Source organism: Macrosteles quadrilineatus, unplaced genomic scaffold, assembly GCF_028750875.1.
Source record: "Macrosteles quadrilineatus isolate MER2022 unplaced genomic scaffold, UCM_ALF_1.0 Scaffold_1__1_contigs__length_201487025, whole genome shotgun sequence".
NCBI lineage: Eukaryota > Metazoa > Arthropoda > Insecta > Hemiptera > Cicadellidae > Macrosteles > Macrosteles quadrilineatus.
In genome coordinates this window covers 68,594,131-68,615,780 of record NW_026542594.1, presented here as the reverse complement: position 1 = coordinate 68,615,780, position 21,650 = coordinate 68,594,131, and the positions used below count along the sequence as shown (strand labels likewise).

The following is a 21,650-nucleotide window of genomic DNA, read 5'->3' as shown; positions in this document are numbered from 1 at the left end:
CAAGAATCGAGAATCGATACATTTTGGTATCAAAACCCACTAATTGTGGAAAAAACTATAGTCTTGAAAAATCTGGAATTAGTCTTGAAAAGTCTGGAATTTGTCTTGAATTTTATAATGGAAATAAACTAGACACCCTGATGTTTCCTAATCGTAGGCATTTTTAATAAGTTAGGCGTGATTAATAAAAAAATGTTATGCTGATGTTTTTTAATAAAAGATTGTAAATATTCTTGCCTATTATCATTATTTTTGTATTTAAACAGTCATCTAACAATGTTACAAAATCAGGTAAAAATTTTGAACGTGCATTTCCCATTGTGTATGAGAAGGGAAGAAATCCCATCTCGATCTCGTCTTGAAATTTTATGAGAAATAAAAAATCTTGTCTCGTCTCGTCTCGAACTAAAAATCCAATCTCGTCCATCCCTGTGACTTTGCTCTTTGTAGTGCCTCCTACACCATTGGAAAACATTGACTCCACTTTAAATGTATAGAAATGGTTTTTAAATTAATATTGTTTTGGTTTTAAACTCTATGTGATTTATTTTCTTTTAATTCATTTATGTTCATAAATTTAAATTAATAATACACAAGTCAGCCATGTTATCTTATGGGACGTCTGGCGCTAAACAACACTACTTGTGACGTTCGCAAATTCTACCAGGCCACGGCCTGGATTTATAGGTGGCCGTGGCTATACAGTATCATAAAACGATTTTTTTTACTGAAATATTCAGTCACAGGTACTAAAATACCAGCTGCGAGGCATTTTTTGATACAGTACTGCGCATGGGAAAAATGCCTGCAATGGCGTACGAGGCTCTACAAAGAGCGAAGTCACTATTAGTCTACAATGTACCATTGACAACCAAATTTGAATGCTAACTTTTGTTAAAAATAACCTTAGAGGTATTGAATACTTTTATGTAGACAGTGAAGAAGGAGCAAAAAATGAATTAGAACTTGATTTTGATTCAAAGGACGTCTACCAATTCCCTGAACACAATCCTTTCACAGATTTGTACCTGTGGCAGACAACAAAGTAGAGTGTTTTAAAACATCAAAATGCTTACAATCTATTATTAAAATATAACATTACTAAACAAATACATTGATAGTGTATTATAATATAATATTATGCTTCCTACGCTATTACACGTATAATGCTTATTTGAGTACTTTTCAATGTTTCATAACTTTAAAACCAGTTGAGTCCACAAAATAAAATTATTACAGGATAATACTCTTATTTAGTACTATATCTGAGCCAAATTTGAAATTGTTATTTTCATGCACAACAGAGATATTAAGCGTCAAACTTTTAAAATTTTGAAAATTTCAAGATTTTGAAATTTTTTATTAAATACCCTATGCAAGTCCACAACTTGAAACTTTGAGAATTTGGAGTACACACCTAAAACTATCAGATAAAAAAATAACAAACACATAGTCAATTGCCTTTATGAAAAAATAAATTGTTAAAAACCTGTTTTCGTAACATCGTTGCGTTAAACTTTAAAAAGGTAATTAGACCTATATATTTAGTTTTAAGTGAATAACTATATTACCATATTAAAGTTTAGATCTTTCTGAAGAGATTGGTTTTCATTTTAATGTTCTAGGATTAGTAGAACCAGAGATATTTAATTTAACGTAGAGCTCTGAAATCGCTGAAAACGGGCATTCGACTAACAAAAAAATGGCCGCCATACAGTAGAAAAATAAAATAATCGTATTTTTGTACTTTTAATGATGTGTACTTTTAAGGATAAAAATATGAAAAAATTAAAAATCTTGAAGCAACCAATTAATTTATTTCTGGACCACTTGATATGGATTGACCCTTAAGCTACGATCGAGGAAGATCATGATAACTTAACTGTGATCGCCGGAGACAATTATAATGTTTCCGTTACCACTGAACAATATCAGGATTTTTTCACGACCACGGAAGACAGTGGTGATGTTTCTGTTACTGAGTGAAATATTCAGGATTTTTCAGCTATCGCAGAAAATGATGATGGTGTCTCTACGACTGTGTTGGATGATTACAATATAACCTCGAGTTTGGCTTGACCAAAAATTTCAAAATGGCACTCTTCTAGAAAGATATTTTATATTTTTTTATAATATCTTCATTTACCTTTAACATGGTATTTATTTAATGGAAATGTGTTTAGAAGGGTTTAAAACAGCAATTTTTGTAATTTCTGCATTATGGTTTCTCTAGGCCACTTGGAAAACAACCCATTATTACTCCAAAATTATACAATATAAAAGTACATAAAGCCAGGGGTTGGTGTAGTAATCCTTAAGAAAATTTGGTAAAATTGAAATTATCAGTATTAAGAATCTATTTTTCAGGTGTCTGTACAGAGATTCAATAAATTTTGGTATCGACATATCACTATTTTTAGGAAGTTATTAATAAATTGCAGGTTTATGATTAGTTTTTAATTTTTGGATTATTTAATCAGTAATATGTAAAAATTGAATACTTGTGTCAGGCAGTATTACAGCAATTATATTTTTTTCCCCCTTAACTGAGAATGCTCTTTCCGATAATTGAAATAGCTAGCTGTGTTAGAGCGCTAAAACAGCATAGCGGGAGTTGGCGCAAAACACGTTGGAAATTTTAGTATGAAAAGTATGACCTGAACTACCTGGATTTTTTTTTACTCATGAATTACTCATGAATTTTTTCTGGTTGGCCTGGTGGACACCCTGTGGGTTTCATTTAGGGCTATATAGATGAAATACAATACAGGGTGTTTGGTAGTCAGTGTAAAATATTTTAAGGCATTATTAAGCACACAAATTGCGATGAAAATACATAGTTAGTTATATAAATAGAGATAGTTATATCTCACTCTTACTTCCGGCAAAAGACATTTTTAGATTTTTCCATATTTCTTGACATTGCCTAATAAAATCTCATATTTCTCAACTTTTAACCTACATAATTATATTTTCAATTCCATTTTTAGAATCGTCATAAAATTTTCTACTCTAGTCAGATTGCTGATACTATTTGTTATACTTGGTGTACCACTCCCCAATGTCTTGCAAGGTAATCATCAATGGAATATGTTAATTTATTATTATTTAGACACCATAACTAACCCATTTTCCAACTGGCTATAAGTAAATTTGGAAAATTATTCTGTGTGTTATTATTATTTTAGAAATTAATATATACAAGACATATATAAAGGCTACATACCATTAGTCAAAAATATGAAACCCCTTATACTGTATAAGAAAATACAATAAAAATATGATACAAAACTTAAATGAGAAGGCTGAGCTTGATGACTGACTATAAGTCAACTTGAGAAAGTCTATTGTAAGATTCATAACAAGCTTAAGTCCTGATAATTTTAAAATTGGGAGCAAGCTTTCCGGAGAATAGTAGGCCTATATTTTCACTAGGGATGGACGGGTCCAGAAATTTCGGGAAATCTTTAGGAAAAAAATATTCCCGATTTTCGGAACGGGATTTGATCTGATGTGATTTTCCCGCGTAAGTGACGACGACGCCGCTTTCGGGAGAGATGTTTACGATAGTTCCGCGAATGCAGGAGGCGAAGTCATTTAGACAAATTGCGCCGTGACTGCGGAATACCGACGATCACGCCGAGACCGTGAGTCATACTGACGATTGCGCTGTGACCGCGCGAGTCATATTGACGATCACGCCATGGCCGTGGAGTTGACCGACGATCGCGCCGTGACCGCGTAGTCATACCGACGATTGTACCGTGACCTTGGAGTCATAACAACAATCGCGCCAATAACGCGGAGTCACAACAACAATGGTGCTGTGACCGCGAAGTCATACCGACAATCATACCGTGACCGCGAGTCATACCGGCGATCATGCTATGACCGCGGAGTCATATCGATGATCGCGCTGTGACCACGGAGTCATAATGATGATCGCACCGAGACCGCGAGTCACAACAACGATAGTGCCAAGACGGCGAAGTCATACCGACAATCATGCCGTGACCGTGAAGTAGTACTGACGATCATGCCTTGACTGCGAGTCATACCGACAATCGCACTATGACATCATATTGATGACTCGATCATGTCTACGATCGCGCTGTGATCGCGGAGTCATAATGACAGTCGCACCGAGACCGTGAGTCTCAACAATAATAGTGCCGTGACCGCGAAGTCATACCGACGATCATGCCGTGACCGCGGAGTCGGAGTCATACCGTCGATCGCGCTATGACCGCGAAGTAGTACCGACGATCATACTGTGCCCGCGAGTCATACCGGCGATCACACTATGACTGTGGAGTCATATCGACGATTTCGCTGTGACCACGGAGTCATAATGACGATCGCACCGTGACCGCGGAGTCATACCGACGATCGCACCGTGACCGCGAGTCACAAGTTTCTATACCTGTAAATTTTTACCCATTTTTTTGGTGTTTGTAGATCAGTGCCACAAATTGATTTTGTTTGGTAACTGCAAAACTCAAGACTTTTTCTTTTTATGTATAGGAAAAAATCCCGTCCCGTCCCGAACCAAAAATTCAATCCTGTCCGTCCCTAATTTTCACAATAAATGAGTGAAAACAGGCCTATTGTGAGTTTTAATTGTGTTCATATTACTCAAGAATCTTTCGTTAAACTTGTATTGCGTATTGCTGATTTTACAGTCCTGTGAACTAATTAGTCAGCCCAAACAATCTTGAAATATAATACTCAAACATAGATCGTTAGTAAGTTTGAAAGCACTGCCCTAAACTACCTGATTTAGCTGTATTGCTGATGGGTCTGCACTCAGTTAACTGGCACATCCCACCTTTTGTTTTTTATACCATTTAATTTGTTCTGTAGAATGGCCTTTACTATAACTAGCTGTTACCCCTCGGCTTCACCCTGTTTGACTTCATAACTATTAATAAAACTATAGATTGGTTAAGTTAAGCTGAAATAAACAAAACAGAATACAAACAAATAATCACACCTGATTTTAATGAGGTTGTAAATTGAAAGAATAACATACGTATAAGTGCAGCTGAGGTATTTTTAACATTATGTGTATGGAAAGTCTCCTTTAGAAAGGAATTACGACCTTGAAGGGAAATTTATGAAACAATGGATAGTTTTGCCCAAGGTTTATCGTCATGACTAACATTTTAAGTATATGGTTTATGGTGGTGTGACTTGTAGTTTTCTCAAAAGTTCATGGGTACTTTGGGATTTATATTTAAATTAACTGAGTAATTCACATGAACTACAAAGAATATTTTGTTTTGGTTATAGGCAGCAACAAAAAAGCAGAAGTATGAAAAAATTAGTGAAAAGAAAATGTCAACACCAGTTGAAGTTTTATGCAAGGTAAGATCAGTTGTTTAAGTTCAATTGAATTAGGTAGATTTATATTATAAAAACAAAACAGTTACTCTGTAATAGCTTATTTCCTTTATGGAAAATTTGCTAAACAAACATTAATTACTGAAATAAATCAATAAAATAAAATGTACCCTTAGTCAAATATCAAATATATAAAGTTGTGTAAAATATGAATATTATGTTAATGTTTTGTTTGTAGGGGTTTCCAGCTGAGTTTGCGATGTATCTGAACTACTGCCGAGGGCTGAGGTTTGAAGAGGCACCAGACTACATGTATTTGAGACAACTATTTCGCATCCTGTTCCGAACGCTCAATCACCAGTATGACTACATGTTTGATTGGACCATGCTGAAGCAAAAGAATGCTAACTCAGGTGCAGGCAGTGTGGGGGCTGGTGCCACTGCGGGGGCAACAACAGGGGCCCCGGGCCTACCCACACCAGGTACGCTCAAAGACCGCGGAGATAAGTAACTCCACCATCACTTACCTGGCAAGTCCATACAGATTAAGTTGTCATTACCTATTTATTATTACCAAAATTATTGTCTTGTAAAATTAACTTATTGAATTGGTTGAGAATGTATGTGTTTTTGTTATATTTAAATCAGATAAATAAAGATTGAGTATTTTGCTAATTTGTTTTCTTATGATTATTGATTTATATTTTTTTTAGATAGCCTAAGGGTTTTATACCTTCTGTCAAGCATTGGTATTTATAAAGTACAGGTAATCTTTGATGTATGCAGTGGTTGAGCTTCGGCAGTTTGTTACATTAGTTGTGACGACTGTTTATTGACTGTCGCCATTAATTAAAATAAACTTAGCAAACGCCCTAAACACAAATTAAGCTTTTACTCAGGTTATTTTTATACTGTAAACCTCAATCAGGAATAAGTCCAGATTAAATAATACCACGTTTCTGGAGATGAATCAACTCCTCCCCTTTTCAAGCAGGATTACTAATTATTACATCATCTTATTTAGCACTCAAAAGGTGGCCAGTCTAAGATGCTTTTTGAAAACAATTTGCAAATCAATAAAGTAAAAATAGGTTGCATAATGGCCGGGAGCAGGAAAGATCCAAAAGGAGAGCATATACTGTGTTCCAGTTTAGTTTATAAGAAACCAACAGATAGCAGCAATAATGAACAAAACTGTTAATAGGCCCTCAGTATTGCTAAATGCTGGGAAAAGGCATGGACAAAACACCAGGATACACCAACCAAAAAAAGAAAAAACAGTAGAGCGCACTTATCCGAATGCAGGCCATCCGTAATGTCGGTTTACCGAAATCGCCGCCAAAGACAGTAATCTGAAATTTTCCTCCATGCCAACATTACGAGAGTGGCCAGCAGGGGTGCATGCGGCACAACGTTTTGCGCTAATCTCAGCGACACGGTGATCGTGCTGTCACACAGCCTAATCATTGTATGCATAGCCTTTTTTGTTTGCTTCTTGATTTACTGTAGGCTATAGCAATGACAATAAAAATGAAACATGTTGTAGCATACTTAGTATATCTTACAAACTTAAAATTTTTCGATCGGCTGAAAAACTGTGCAAGTGGCTCAAGCTTAGCTTGTAAGTTTGGTGTTGGGAACTAGAAAATCACTGGCACTAAAAATAACAGTGCATCTATGACAAAGTTTGCGTCTGTGCAGAATAGTGAGGACGGAAGCCTACACAGTACACTAGCATAGTAGGATACTATGTTCAATTTATGTTCAGTTTATTGCTTCATGTACAATAATTTTGACAATCATGGTGATACGGTCAGATATGCTGATATCACTACCTGTGCTGATCATGAGCATTATAGTAAATTAAAGCTTCTACAATGATTGCTAATGTTGTTAGTAGCTTACTATACACTTCAAACCAAGATTGAGGGACTCTAATAACACTTAAAAAAGAAATATGGCCATTTTACGTTGATGCCAGACTATCTGAAAAATAAATTATACAAACACCCCTCTGCCCCAATTGTTTCAGATAATCGACACTCTTCTTGCACCTCAAAATCACAAGTGAAAAAGGCCATACACTACTCTCGGTGCAAAAATTATGTAGACTCGAGTTTACGGTATCACACCTCCGGAACGGCTTGTTCGATTTTGACGAGAGACCTATCAAATTAAAGGAAATATTGTCAAATTTTATATTCCAACGATTTTTGACATTTAACATCACTTTATATAATTTATATAGCGAAAAAGTGGAAAAAATCGGGGTTTTTTCGCCATTGTCGATGAAATCTCAACTTCAGATAATTATTACCAAAAAGATATTTACCGTATGAGCTTCAAATTTTAATGGTATATATAAGGGTTATTTATAAAAAATTTTGTCAAGTTTCAACATTATTATTATTATTTCAACATTATTAAGGTGTATTTGAGTTCTGTTTGGGACTAATGCAGCTAGACAAATTCCAAATTATTGTTGTGGTAATATATCGGCCTGGGACTACCAACAGCGCTGATGTGATTGATTTTATTGATCGTTTCGACTTGTTGATATCCACCCTCAGAGATAAGTTTAATATCCCACTTCTTATTTGCGCTGACTTAAATATAAATAATCTTGAGAGATCCTGGGAAAGTCAGCTGCTTCAGGATTTGTTGGAATGTAATAACCTGAACATTATATTTAAAGGACCAACAAGAGTAACACCTGACTGTATAACTCAGCTTGATTATTTTATTGTTGACTCGTGTGTTGCACATATGTTTCGTGCCCCCAGTGCCAAACCTGTTTTCTTTTCAGACCACCATTTGCTATCAGTGCACTTGTTGTGTGAACGTTTTGGTGAGGGAAATGCAAATAAAACAGTGAAGAGGAAATTTACAGCCTCGACTTTTGAAGCCTTCCAAATTTTATCTAGCAGTGAAGCTTGGATGCCAGAACCTAATTTAAGAAATATTACCTCTAATGATTTATTTGACCACTTCTACGACTCGTTCATGTATGTTTTTAATGTTAGTTTCCCTGTGTCTACTTCAAAGACAAAGAATGAACATAGCTCTTCTTGGGTCAGTCATGAAGTATCGCAGTCGCATGAAGCACTCTTGGACCTGTACTGGAATACTAGGTCGCCTCACTGTTCTGTAGATGGGAAAAATGCTTATCGCACAGCTAAACGACGCCACTCTGCACTTGTCAACAAAACAAAAAAGGCCTTTTTTGGTAACAAAATACTTAATTCCAAAAACACAAGCAAAGAATCTTGGGCAGTGGTCCGTACACTATGCGATGAAAAGTATCAGACCCAATCAAACCTGATTCTCATGATCGATGACGTGGAAGTCAAAAATCCTCAGACAATAGTAGACTATTTCTGTAAATCTTTTCACCAGGAAATATGTACATTGGCTAAAGATAATGTAGCCCCTATGTTGCCCACTGATCTCGAAGCGAGTCGCTTTGTACTGTCTCTTACTTCTGCCTCTGAGGTTCGTGAAGTTGTCTTATTAATAGGATCCAAAAAAAGTTCTGGCATTGATGAAGTCCCATGCAGCCTTCTCAAACTTTGCAATGAAAATATCTTTGAAGCATTGGCCTGCGCTATTAACAAGTCGTTTGAAACTGGTTGCTTTCCTGATTCGTTGAAAACTTCAAAAGTTGTCCCTGTATTTAAGAAGAATGATCCCCTTAACGCAAGTAACTACCGGCCTATTTCTGTCCAGCCTTGTTTTGGTAAAATCTTTGAGATTATTTTTCTTAAAAGACTGCTAAGCTTTATTGAAGCAAATAACATCTTGTCAAAAAACCAATTTGGGTTCAGAAAAAACATGTCTACCTGTGATTCCATTTTCGCCCTTTTAAAGGAAGTATATAACCACCTTGACATATCTGACAGCTTACTATGTCTCTTTTACGACATGACAAAGGCTTTTGATCTTCTTGACCATGGGATCCTTCTGGATAAGCTGCGAATACTTGGCATTTCTGGAAACCCACTGCGATGGATTTCATCCTATCTTAAAGATCGACACATGATGGTATCCTTGAAGCACAGAGGCCCTGACAACATCCTCCGGACATATAAATCGTCTCCATCACCAGCTCTGAACATCGGTGTCCCCCAGGGATCAAACCTTGGGCCCATCCTATTCCTGTTATATGTGAATGACTTGCCTGGCTCCATATCTTCTGGAAATTTATGGCTTTTTGCTGATGACGCCTGTCACCTAGTCCCAAGCCCAAATCGAAACGTCACAATTGAAAACACCCAAACTGGCTTACTTGAAATGTCAACTTGGTGTAGCAAAAATCATCTGGTCCTAAATTCTAGTAAAACCAAATTAATGGAGTTTTATAACAGGAAGAAGCCTGAACCACCTCCGATATTGACCTTGGACGGGGTGCCTCTTGAAACTTGTAGTGAAACCAAATACTTGGGTCTACACATTACGGAGAACCTAAATTGGGGAACACATGTCGATGCAATAGCACCCAGACTGTCATCTGTCACCTACCTGCTGTTTAGACTACAAAAGCTGGTTGACATCGAGATTCTCCTTAAGGTTTACTATGGCTGCTTTCATAGCATAGTTTCATATGGTTTGGTATTTTGGGGAAGTTGTAGTGAGGCAAAACGTATCTTCATCCTTCAAAAACGTGCGATTAGAAGAATATGTGGAGTCCATAGACGGACACACTGTAGACCTCTGTTCCAAGAACTGAACATTCTAACACTTCCGTCTCTCTTTATATTGGAATCTGCATTGCTCGTTAAGAAGAATCCTAATATTTTTGTAACTAACAGCATGGTCCACAATTACAATACAAGAAGAGCAACAAATCCTCATGTACCACAAGTAAATTCCACCCTTGCAAGCAAGAGCCCTTACTTCAATAGTATAAAGATTTACAATAAATTGCCTCAGTACATTACGCAAGAGCCTTCTATCAACAAATTCAAGAACCTGCTTAAAACATTTTTAAGTCAAGCGGCCTACTACAGTGTTGAAGAAATATATGTCTAGGCCATGTGCATGAAGAGGAAATGAATCAATTTTATATTAATTAAAAGCAAGAAAAGTATAAAAACCTGACGACCACGTCGCTGATGCGATACCAGTGGGAATTCTCCAAGTATCAGTAAGTATTATTATTCATGTTCTTGTAAATTTTGTAAACCCTTGTTAACTTTGTCAACTTAGGTCGAAAATTCCCGTTCAAAGCACCGTTGTAACTATTAATTGTTCGTATGAACAAAAAATATAGTTTGTAAATGATAAAAATTAATAGTGATCTATAATGGGTTTATATTTGTTAACCGTTTTTATTCCCGCGCGCGGGGATTGATTTGTCTGAACTTCTCTGCGGAAGGCTCGCTTTCTCCCTGGCGAGGAATGCGGTGTTGCCAGTTTGGTCATGACTCATGCCACCCTTCTTATAAATATGAGTAAGCATACGACATCACGACCAACTATTGTTATTTAGTCATTCCAGTTTCAAACTGCGAGTTGTACACGTCCTTGAAAATGCCTCCACGTTGAAAGTTTTCTGAGTGCGAAATTCAATTGATTGTTAGTGCGATATGTTTTTTTCGGTCTGAAAAGGAACGGAGTGGGGACAAGCGTTACCCGGTGGCTAATGTGGCAAATTGCTTAGTAATTGGTTTAAGTACTGTTAAACAATACGGTTCGGAATATGAAGAAAATGTGTCAGAAAATACTCCACCATCAAAGAAGAAACGTGTTTCAGCAGGCGAGGCAGGACACCCGAAAAATGGCAACACCGCATTCCTCGCCACGGAGAAAGCGAGCCTTCCGCAGCAAAAAATCCCACAAATCAATCCCCGCGCGCGGGAATAAAAACGGTTATCAAATATAAACCCATTATAGATCACTATTAATTTTTATCATTTACAAACTATATTTTTTGTTCATACGAACAATTAATAGTTACAACGGTGCTTTGAACGGGAATTTTCCACCTAAGTTGACAAAGTTAACAAGGGTTTACAAAATTTACAAGAACATGAATAATAATAATGTTAAAATTATGAAACTTTACAAAAAACCCTTATATATACCATTAAAATTTGAAGCTCATACGGTAAATAGCTTTTTGGTAATAATTATCTGAAGTTGAGATTTCGTCGACAATGGCGAAAAAAACTCAATTTTTTCCACGTTTTCGCTATATAAATTATATAAAGTGATGTTAAATGTCAAAAATCGCTGGAATATAAAATTTGACAATATTTCCTTTAATTTAATAGGTCTCTCGTCAAAATCGAACAAGCCGTTCCGGAGGTGTGATATCGTAAACTCGAGTCTACATAATTTTTGCACCGACAGTAGTGCAATGTGCCACATGTATGTCCAAGAGAAAACTTGGATTAGTCTCCACGTCAACATTCAAAACACCGAAAGTGTATCATCCATCAGATTTGGTTGCTCTTTTATTTTTAATGATCCTTTTCCCAGAATGTGCGGAAGGCACCAAGACTCGCAATTAACTGACTGGTTGTACTTGGTGGTTTAGGAACATTCATGCTGGCAACAGAAAACGTGGCTTGCAAGTCCGGTCATATTAGGTAAAAATTCCCCTCTACCTAGAAATTATTTCCTAAACAGGGAAATTCTGCAATATGTAAAGTACTAACACCAAGTAGAAACATTTGAAAAATCAATATTCGTGCATGCTGTGCTACGGTTACCATATTGGAAAATAGTGGCAGATTTTAACTTTTTTGACCATATTTCACTAACTGTTGAAAGAAATGCTTTTTAAACAAAAGTCAAAGAACATAAAAAAATACATCTTTTATCCCTTATAACTTTTGTCCTACCTTCTAATGGTAAAAAAATGTGAAATGAAAATTAACTAGAGGTGTGTGGATATCCGAAAAATCGGGTTTTCGGATAGACAATATATTTTGGCATTTTGGACAGAAAACTAAATCTCTATAGCCACCATTAGTTTCCCAGGACAAAATTACAGCAATACGTTTCCAACGACCTAACAGCAAACGGCAAAGAAGCTGTATGATGCAATACTGATAACTAGTTTAGTCGTTATCGGCTGTTTTGCTTTACGATTAGATTCGTCTGGAACGAACAGACATAAAGTAGAAAAGAACTACCATGGTCAAATGAAAGTCAACTCGTGCTTGTCTCGCTCCTGATACTAGGAGCCCTGCGTAATAGTTTTTTTTACAGTACTGTTTCAAAGTAGAAAAATCTAGCCTACTACTGTGATGTTACGTAAACAATAGATTTAATGTTTCCCGAAAAAAAAGTCAGAATAGAAACAATAGAAAGGCAACACATGTCCCAATAGAAGGGTGGGAGGGGTTGGGCAATGACCTCGAAAGGAGCGCGGGTAGTGAGTCAAGTAGGACCGGAGGGGGACGGGGTGGGTAAGACCTTGAAGCTATATATAGACTTGCACTACTTCCCTAAACCTAAAGGACTGGCCGGCGAGTGGTATTCCAATCACAGGACAAGATACGTTTTTTTTTGGGTATTCATTGCCCGGTTTGACTTTGGATTGTCTTACTGTGTAGAAACTTTAAATAATAATAAATAAAGTTAGAACTAACCACGATTATTTAGCATTGATTGTGTACATATTAAATGATAAAACTATAGGGACCATGGATATATACAAACTTTTGTCGTGATTTTAATTTCAACATCAAAATACAATATTGCACAATCGTGATATTTTAGGTCATTGACCTTTATTATGCATCCGGTATTGCTGTTTCAGAAGAGAAGCACGTTGATAAATTATAAATTGATATTCCTATAGTTAAAAAGAATTATTTTATAAACCTATAAAACAAAATCATAAAATCTTACATAAAGATAACAATAACGGAAATTGTAAAAAGGGTATAAAGATAACAACGTCATTCTTTCTCTTTGTTCTTATATTTCTTGGGTTTCCCTTCATCACGCATTCAACAAGTTGCCATGGTTACTAATCACCCATGTCGTTATCAGCTTTTGTGACATAGCGCACAGCAGGGGGGTAAAACTTTACGAAAATCGGTTAATTTTTACCTATTATTTAATTACCAATGAATGTACTACTTTATTGGTATTTGGTACTGTATTAATAATCGGTCAAAATGGCCGATTTTTGTCAAATTTTACACCAAATTTATTGAAATTTCAAGGTGAATATTAATAAAACAATTATTACCAAATATTTGTATTCATTTAAAAGATTGATTTGTGGTATTGGGTTCCCCACTGAGTGCAGCCGAGCGGCACTAATGAGGGTCGGACCTTCATGGGGGTGAACAATCAGACCCTCCCCTCCCCCGTGGTCTGGAGAAAGCTTGTAAACAAACTATTGCACAAGCGTGACTTGACATTGGGCTGCTTCAACTATAATTTTGTCAAATGAACTGTGATGTTTCAAAATCAAAAACAATAATTTGGGACCATACTGCTTAACAATAATGGACTGCAATTATTGTTGAACATACAATCCATTTTTAACAAACTAAGATTATACGATTCAAATACAATTATAAAAATTATCTTGGTATTTTACTTGGGGTGAAGTTATGTAGGCTAGTGTAATTCTCGGTTCATCAAGGTTCTACTGAATTATGTTTGGCAGTGAATAAGTGTAGAATGCAATTTATAAATTCAGGGAAACACACCTTTTACACAGTTATAAAGTCTAATTTAATTGCCCAACATCAAATCGTGAGCTAGAGCCCATCTTAGTGCATTAGTGATGTTTTCTAAACTTGGCAAACCCGCAAAATGCCACTTAAGGCCAAGATTCAAGATTCAAAGAGTCTTTCTTCTTCTTCTTCTAGTTCGCTTTTAAAAAGCTGGCTTGGTTCAAAATAACCACGTAGCCACACTCAAAATAAGTGCTAAATTAATTAAATTAAAAGCTAAATTAATTAAGTGCTAAATTTTCTTTAATTTGATCCCTTCTCATGTGTAATGGGATTAACAAGGTTTCACGTTGCATGGCTTGAATTGGCGTCGTTCTTATGGCTCCAAGACACATTCTTAGTGCTGCATTTTGTATTTTTTCTATATCCTGTGATTGCCTTTTTGTGATTTTATCTAATATGCAGCAACCATAGTCTATCTTTGCTCTAGTCATAGCTTTATATATATTGAGGAGAAATTTTTGATGTGCGCCCTTTACGCCATATGCAAGGGACTTTATGATATCCATGTCTCGCATGCATGATGCCACTAGCACTTCTATGTGTCTTTTGAATTTGTGTTTGCTATCAAAGAGGATTCCTAGTATTTTAACTTCATCTTCTTGGGGAATTTCTTGATTATCTATTTTGTGGATGTAATGGGTAGGGTTCCTTTTGTTCGTGAAGGATATTATTTTTGATTTGGTGGCATTGAATTGCATACCTAGTTGGTCAAATTCTGTGTTGGTGCTGTTTAGGCTTATTTGTAGGGTCTCATGAGCTTTCAATTCTGAAGTATGACTTGTGTATATCAGGATGTCATCCGCATATTGTAGGGTTTTTGTATCTGCTTTATGATACTTTTCGATATCTGCCACATAAATTGCAAAAATGAGAGGACTCAGAGTGCTACCCTGAGGAAGTCCCATGCTTGTTGTTTTAATTATTGTCCTATTGTCTGATTTTAGGTGTAGTTCTCTATTTGTTAACCAGTTATGACAATAAAAAATAATTCTTGTTGGGATTTTGTATAGAAACATTTTTCTGATAAGTTTGTTGACGACAACTTTGTCGTATGCCTTGGTAAGATCCATCGAAGCTGCTACTATAGCCTCCTTCCTTGTCTTTGCCCAGTATTGAATGTTATTAAATGATCCATGCAACCTCTGCGCTTTCTGAAACCGCATTGTATATCTGGGATTATCCTATGGTGTTCTACAAACCATTCAGTTCGGTTTTTAATCATTGTGTTGAAGATCTTCGCTGTACATGATATCAGGCAGATAGGTCGATAAGCGTTTGCATCATATTTATCTTTCTTAGGTTTAAGTAAAGGGTGTATTTTCTGTTGTTTCCATTGTTTTGGTATTTTGGTACCGTTGCTTTCCCAGATAGTATTGTAAATTTCGAGTAGGGTTGTTTGACCAATCTGTGGTAGTCTTCTTATCATCTCATACGTGATGCTGTCCAATCCGGGGGAGGTGTTTTGCTTTTTAGACTGAATTGCTATGCTTAGCTCTTTTTCAGAAAATTTTTCTATCATTGTCAAATCAGTGACTTCTATTTGAGGGTATGTAACCTCAAGTAGATTTGGGACATAATCGGGTACTAAGGAACTCATAAATTCTTCAGCTAGTTCTCCATTGTCAAAAATAGGTGAGTCTTGTTTTTTTTGTGTGCCTTTAAAGCATGTAACAAGTCTCCATGCTTTAGCTGCATCACAGTTTGCTAAATTTTTGCACAGGGTTTCCCAGGCATTATCCTTAGCCTGCTGTATGACCTTCCGGGCTTCTTGTGCTTGATTTCTATATCTAGTATACGTTGTTGGTGTCATTAATTTTCTGAAATTAGCAAAACTAAGTCTTCTTTTAGCTATGGCATGAGAACACTCAGGTGTCCACCAGCATTTGGGTTTGAATTTACCCTTCAGGTCTCTTTGAAGATATTTTTTAATTGGTATGGTGGCGTCTGCAGATTGTTGTATTATTTCATAGAGGTCATCCATTTTTATTTCTGTATGTTCCTGAAGTTTTTCGTTAATTAATTTTTCTATACTAAGAGTGTAGCTGGACCAGTCTGCTCTTTTGAAGTCCCTTATGATTCTTGGGTCTTTTTTGGTCTCACTTGTTTTTATTTCTATATACAGATATACTGGGAAATGATTGCTCCCACATGAGTCATGTTGCACTTGCCATCCTGTTATGAGGTTGTGGAGTTTAGTAGATGAGAAGCTGAGGTCTATGGCTGATGACTGTCTACAGTCAGTTTTGATTGTGGTGTGTGTGCCATCGTTCAGTAGTAACGCATTGGAATCCAAATATGAGTCCAATATATGCTCTCCTCTGGAGCATGCTTTGTGGCTTCCCCAGACGGGGTGATGTGCGTTGAAATCTCCACATATTAAATAAAAATCCTGGTTTGCGTTGAAAACATTATTTTTCCAGAAGCTCTTATCTATTTTTCTTTGATTGAAGTAGTGATTGTATATGTAAATTTTTGTATCGTTTTCATCATATGTCTTTACTTTAATAACAATTGCTATGCTTTCTGATGAACTGTTTCCAAGATCTACTTGTTCCCAGTCCAGTGAGTTATGTATGAAAAAGGCTACACCTCCATAACCGTCGTTCCTGTCTTTTCTTATGATTGTGTAGCCTTGTAATTTAAATCTTTGATGGGGTTTGAACCAGGTTTCTTGGTACCGTTTAAAATTAGCCTTATCAGGAGGGATATTCTCCTCATCCTCCTCCATCATAACCTGTAGGCTATGCCACCAAAACTATGTCTGAATTAATTTATGGTGCTATGAAAAATGGATGGTACAGCAACTATATGGATTTTATTTTTAGGTATATAATGGCTTATTTCTGCCCACTTGGCTGGCAGGGATTGGGCATTCCAGTACATGAATTTTATTTTTGAGTCACTATTCTGTCTGTATGTATTCATTTGGGTTCATATTGTTTATTATAGCCAAAAACATGTTTTTGAATGACATAGTTACAGAGTCAATTACCTTATCGTTATTGTCTCCTTGGTTTTGGTTCAAATCTGTGACAACATTTTGCGCCCATGTTCTTATTTGCCTGATAAAGTTTGCATCTTCCAAGCGCGTTAAGGTATCATCCTTTGCGGGCTTGGTTACTGGTTGTGTTTGATTGTTTGCTGGTACCTTGGACGCTGAGGGTGGAGGTTTGCTTGTTTTATGTCGAGGGGTTTGTTGTGACGTAGTTTTATAGCCGTGGTTTCTGTTTGTATAGGTTCGGCTTTGTAGAGATTTTGGTTTGTATCCATAATGACCTGTTGTATGGGGGTTTATTTCTTCCTCGTGGTCCACATTTTCTAGGAAGGTGTAAATATTGTTGGTTGTCGGAGTTGCTTTAAACTGTGTGGATATTGGTATTGTAGCTGATACTTGTGAGTATGTTGGTTTATCTTGGTGTAGATGATTTCCTTGAGAGTTATTGCCCCTGGGAAACATTTTACTGACGGCTATATAACTCTCATTTAATTCTGCCATCCTCCTTTTAATATTTTTCTGCCTACTGTATTCTGGACATTCTCTAGAATTGCTTGGGTGGTTGTCTCCACAATGCATGCACTTTACTGGTTCGGGGCAGGCATTTTCATGGTATTTTTGGCCGCATTGAGCACATAATTTTTCTCCCCTACATTTTCCAGCAGAGTGACCATATTTAAAACAATTGTAACATTGTTGGACTGGTTGTATATATTCTTGTACCGGTATTCTAACATAATTGAGTTTGATGTGTTGTGGGAGTTTGGTGCCTGTAAAAGTCACCTTCATCCAGTTCGTTGGTTGCATCCCTTTGTTTTTCCTGATTCTAAAGGTCTCTAATATTGTTGATGCACATTCTGCCTCCTCTAGAATTTCTTCTTCTAACACATCTAGTTCTACATTTATTACTCCAGTAATTTTAACCCTGTTTGAAGGAATAAATTTTCTGAAACCTTCCAGATATTTTGCTTGTACAAGATTATTAGCAGCAAGATAATTTTTACATATAACTAATAATTTCTTACCAGACCTTTGGATTTCTACAATATCATTTTTATTTTCCTGTAAAATTTTACCTACCCGAAAAGGGCTTATTTTATCATTATTTTTACTAGCTATTATAACCTCATATGGACCTCTTGAAAGCGGGTCATATAAGTGTATGTGTTCTAGTCTATTCTTTTTTCCTGGGGGTGCAGTACGGTCGAGGGTTTGGTTTGGCTTTGTTTGCAATAACATAGCCTCCTCCAAATTCCTCTTTCTTAAGCGTTCGGGTCTTTCTCCCGACTGAAAAATGTCTTGTGTATTGTTAATGATAGGTAATGGGGGTTAATTTTCGTTTTGATGATTATTGTCTAGGATAGATGTAACAGCATTTTCAAGTTCCTTATCTTCTCTAACCCAAAAATTAGCCTTATCAGGAGGGATATTCTCCTCATCCTCCTCCATCATAACCTGTAGGCTATGCCACCAAAACTATGTCTGAATTAATTTATGGTGCTATGAAAAATGGATTTTACTCACATACAGTGATGAATGTTAGTTAATTGGCCTATTAAACAAAGTTACTTTAGAGAAATATCACACTGTCCGGTATAATAGAGTTTTTAAACATTAACTGCATCATGTATTCAATTTGAATCATGAAAACAAATTAAAGTTGAAGAGTCTTTATTCACACAGTACAAATTTTCGTACATGAATAGTGTCTATTGTTACTTACTACTACCTAAATTAGCAATAAGAAACATTTAAACAAAATACTATAGGCTACATTATTTTAAATTGAAATTACTATAATCTTCTATTTTGTAAGGTGCAAGGTCAAATAAGAATGCCTTCAGATTTTTCATAAATTTAGATTTGTCTTTTTCTTTTTTTAAAAAGCTAGGAAGTTTTTTAATAAAATAGTTTCCAATATAAGAAGGTTTATTTTTAAAAAGTTCAAGTCTTGGTTTTTCTTTAGCTAAATAATTTTTACCCCTTGTATTATAATTATGCACAGGCAATTCTTGAGTCTCAGCAATATTAAAAAAATATTTAATTGTTTCAAAAATATATAAGGCGTGAACTGTAAAAATGCCCATCCCTTTAAAATAAGATTTGACGGACTGGTTGTATTTTAATTTATGTATTATCCTGATAGCTTTTTTTTGTATCTTCAAAATCTTTTTTAAATTCTTTTTCTTTGTCCCACCATAAATACTAATTCCATAGTTAATATGTGATTCAATATGAGCATGATATATCATTTTAAGGCCTGATCCTTCACAGAGATATGACATTGTTCTTAGGACGAATATACCAGAATTAACCATAAATACTAATTCCATAGTTAATATGTGATTCAATATGAGCATGATATATCATTTTAAGTACTGATCCTTCACAGAGATATGACATTGTTCTTAGGATGAATATACCAGAATTTAGTTTTTTTATTAAACACTCGACATGTTTATTCCAGCTTAAATCCTCTTCTATGTATAAAACCCAATAGTTTTGAGGTTTTAACTTGAGCAATGGAATTTGTATCTATATCTAACTTAATACTTTGATCATTTTTGTCTCTTTTTGTTTTGAAAAGAATGAAATTAGTTTTACTAGTATTAAGTACTAAATTATGGTCTTTTAAAAACTGATTCAGACTTTTAAATTCTGATTTAGCAGACATTTCTAAATCAGTTAGGGATTTCCCAGTTGTGTTAAGATTAATATCATCTGCATATATACTTATCTTACTACCTGGGTCTTTTAGAGAATTTGGAAGATTTTTAAGGTAACATATGAATAAAAGAGGACCAAGAATCGACCCCTGTGGGACACCAGATGATATCTTTGATAAATTAGATCTTGTTTTTTGGATGATGTTATTTTTTGACAAAGTTGATATTTCCACAAATTGGTAACGTTCCTCTAAGTATGATTTAAACCATTTGAGAGTGACTCCTTTAATACCCAAATTATCAAGTTTAGCTATTAATTGATGGTGGTCTACATTATCAAATGCCTGGGACATGTCCATGAAGATGCCAGCTGAATTTAAACCCTTATCTAGTGAATTTATCACGGCTTCAACGAAATTAACCGCTGATGTAACTGTCGATCTACCAGCACGGAAACCATGTTGTTCATTATCAATTAGATCATATTGGTTCAAGAAACTGTTCAACCTGTTGTACACTGCCTTCTCATATACCTTTGATATTGCCGGGAGAATTGACACTGGCCTGTAGTTTGAAATATCTTTCTTAGAGTTTTTCTTATAAACAGGTACCACTCTAGCAATTTTAAGCTCATTTGGAAAAATTCCTGTTACAAATGATGAGTTAATTAGGTGCATTAAAATTAATTTAATCTCATCTTTCACCTCTTTTAACATTTTTACTGATAAATTGTCATAGCCGGATGTTGTTTTATTTTTTAAAGATTGTATAATAGTTATTATTTCGGTATCAGTTACTGGTTCGAAATACAATTTTGTATGCCATATATTTTTTGAAGAGGTGTCTGATGTAGTATTACAAAATTTTGTATGTAACGTTGAGGATTTTGTAAAAAATGAGTTAAAATTATTTGTTATTTCTTTTGGATTGTTAACTATCTTATTGTTAACTTTTAATGACATATTTTCCTGTTCTTTTTGTTTTTGCCGTTAAAGACTTCCTTGTTAATAATTGACCATGTTGTTTTTGAAATTTTTGATGAATGTTTAATTTTTTTGTTATAATATTCTTTTTTTGTTTTGAAAAGATCAAATTTAAATTTTCTTTGACGAATTTTAAGCTCTTTGCACTCTTTTTCTTGATTTCTTGCACACTTACTTAGCCTAACAATAGTTTCCCTCTCTTCTCTTGACCTAGTATTCATCCAGCAATTCTTTTTGGAGCCTGTTCTAACAGTAATTTGTGGAAAACACTCATTAAAATAATAAAAAAATTTCTGATGGAACTTAGAGTACTTATATTCAATAGGAGACATGTAAATTTCCATCCAATTCTCATCTTTCAGTTTTGATTTAAACAAATTGATGTTTTCTTGGCCAAGATTTCTACAAGTTTTTACTATGGATTTTTTTTGTTATGATCAAGGGAAATATTCGTCTCAAGTACCTGACCATCATGGTCTGACAAACAAGTAATTAAACCATATACATACATCTGTACATCAGTAATGTTAGTTAAAAAATTATCAATAGAGGATTTGGAATTTTTAACAACTCTTGTGGGAAAGTCCACCAAATATCTCATGCTGTGGCTTTTTAGCATGTTTGAAAACTGTTTATATGTGTGATTTTTATCCAATACATTTATATTAATGCCCCCAGCTACAATTATATTTTTACAAATTCCGAAGAGCCTGTCAATCACCAAACTAAGCTTATCTAAAAATAGTTTACTGCTTGCGCTTGGGGAACGATAAACTCCTAATAGTACAAACTGATAATTGTTGGTACAGCACTTCACCGCACAATACTCAAAAACCTTCTCCTCACATGTTTCCTGTATTATAGAGGTTGAAATTTTTTTAATTTTTAGATTATTTAAATTATTTTTAGCTATCAATGCCACACCTCCTTTTGTAAAATTGCTTCTACAAAAATAATG

The 21,650-nt window shown here is 35.3% G+C and overlaps 1 protein-coding gene across 3 annotated transcripts in view; it reads left to right on the top strand.

Annotated features, from left to right (window-relative positions):
- Positions 1-21,650, top strand: part of LOC128983520 (casein kinase I) — a 122,056-nt gene that overhangs the window by 88,137 nt on the left and 12,269 nt on the right. For 2 of the 3 annotated variants that reach the window (XM_054402821.1, XM_054402820.1), the window contains exons 6-7: positions 5,293-5,367; positions 5,582-5,873. In XM_054402821.1, the coding sequence (XP_054258796.1) occupies positions 5,293-5,367; positions 5,582-5,854 (348 nt within the window). In that variant the 3' untranslated portion in view covers positions 5,855-5,873. The remainder of the gene's footprint in view (positions 1-5,292; positions 5,368-5,581; positions 5,874-21,650) is intronic. The other variant, XM_054402822.1, reaches the window with a different exon arrangement.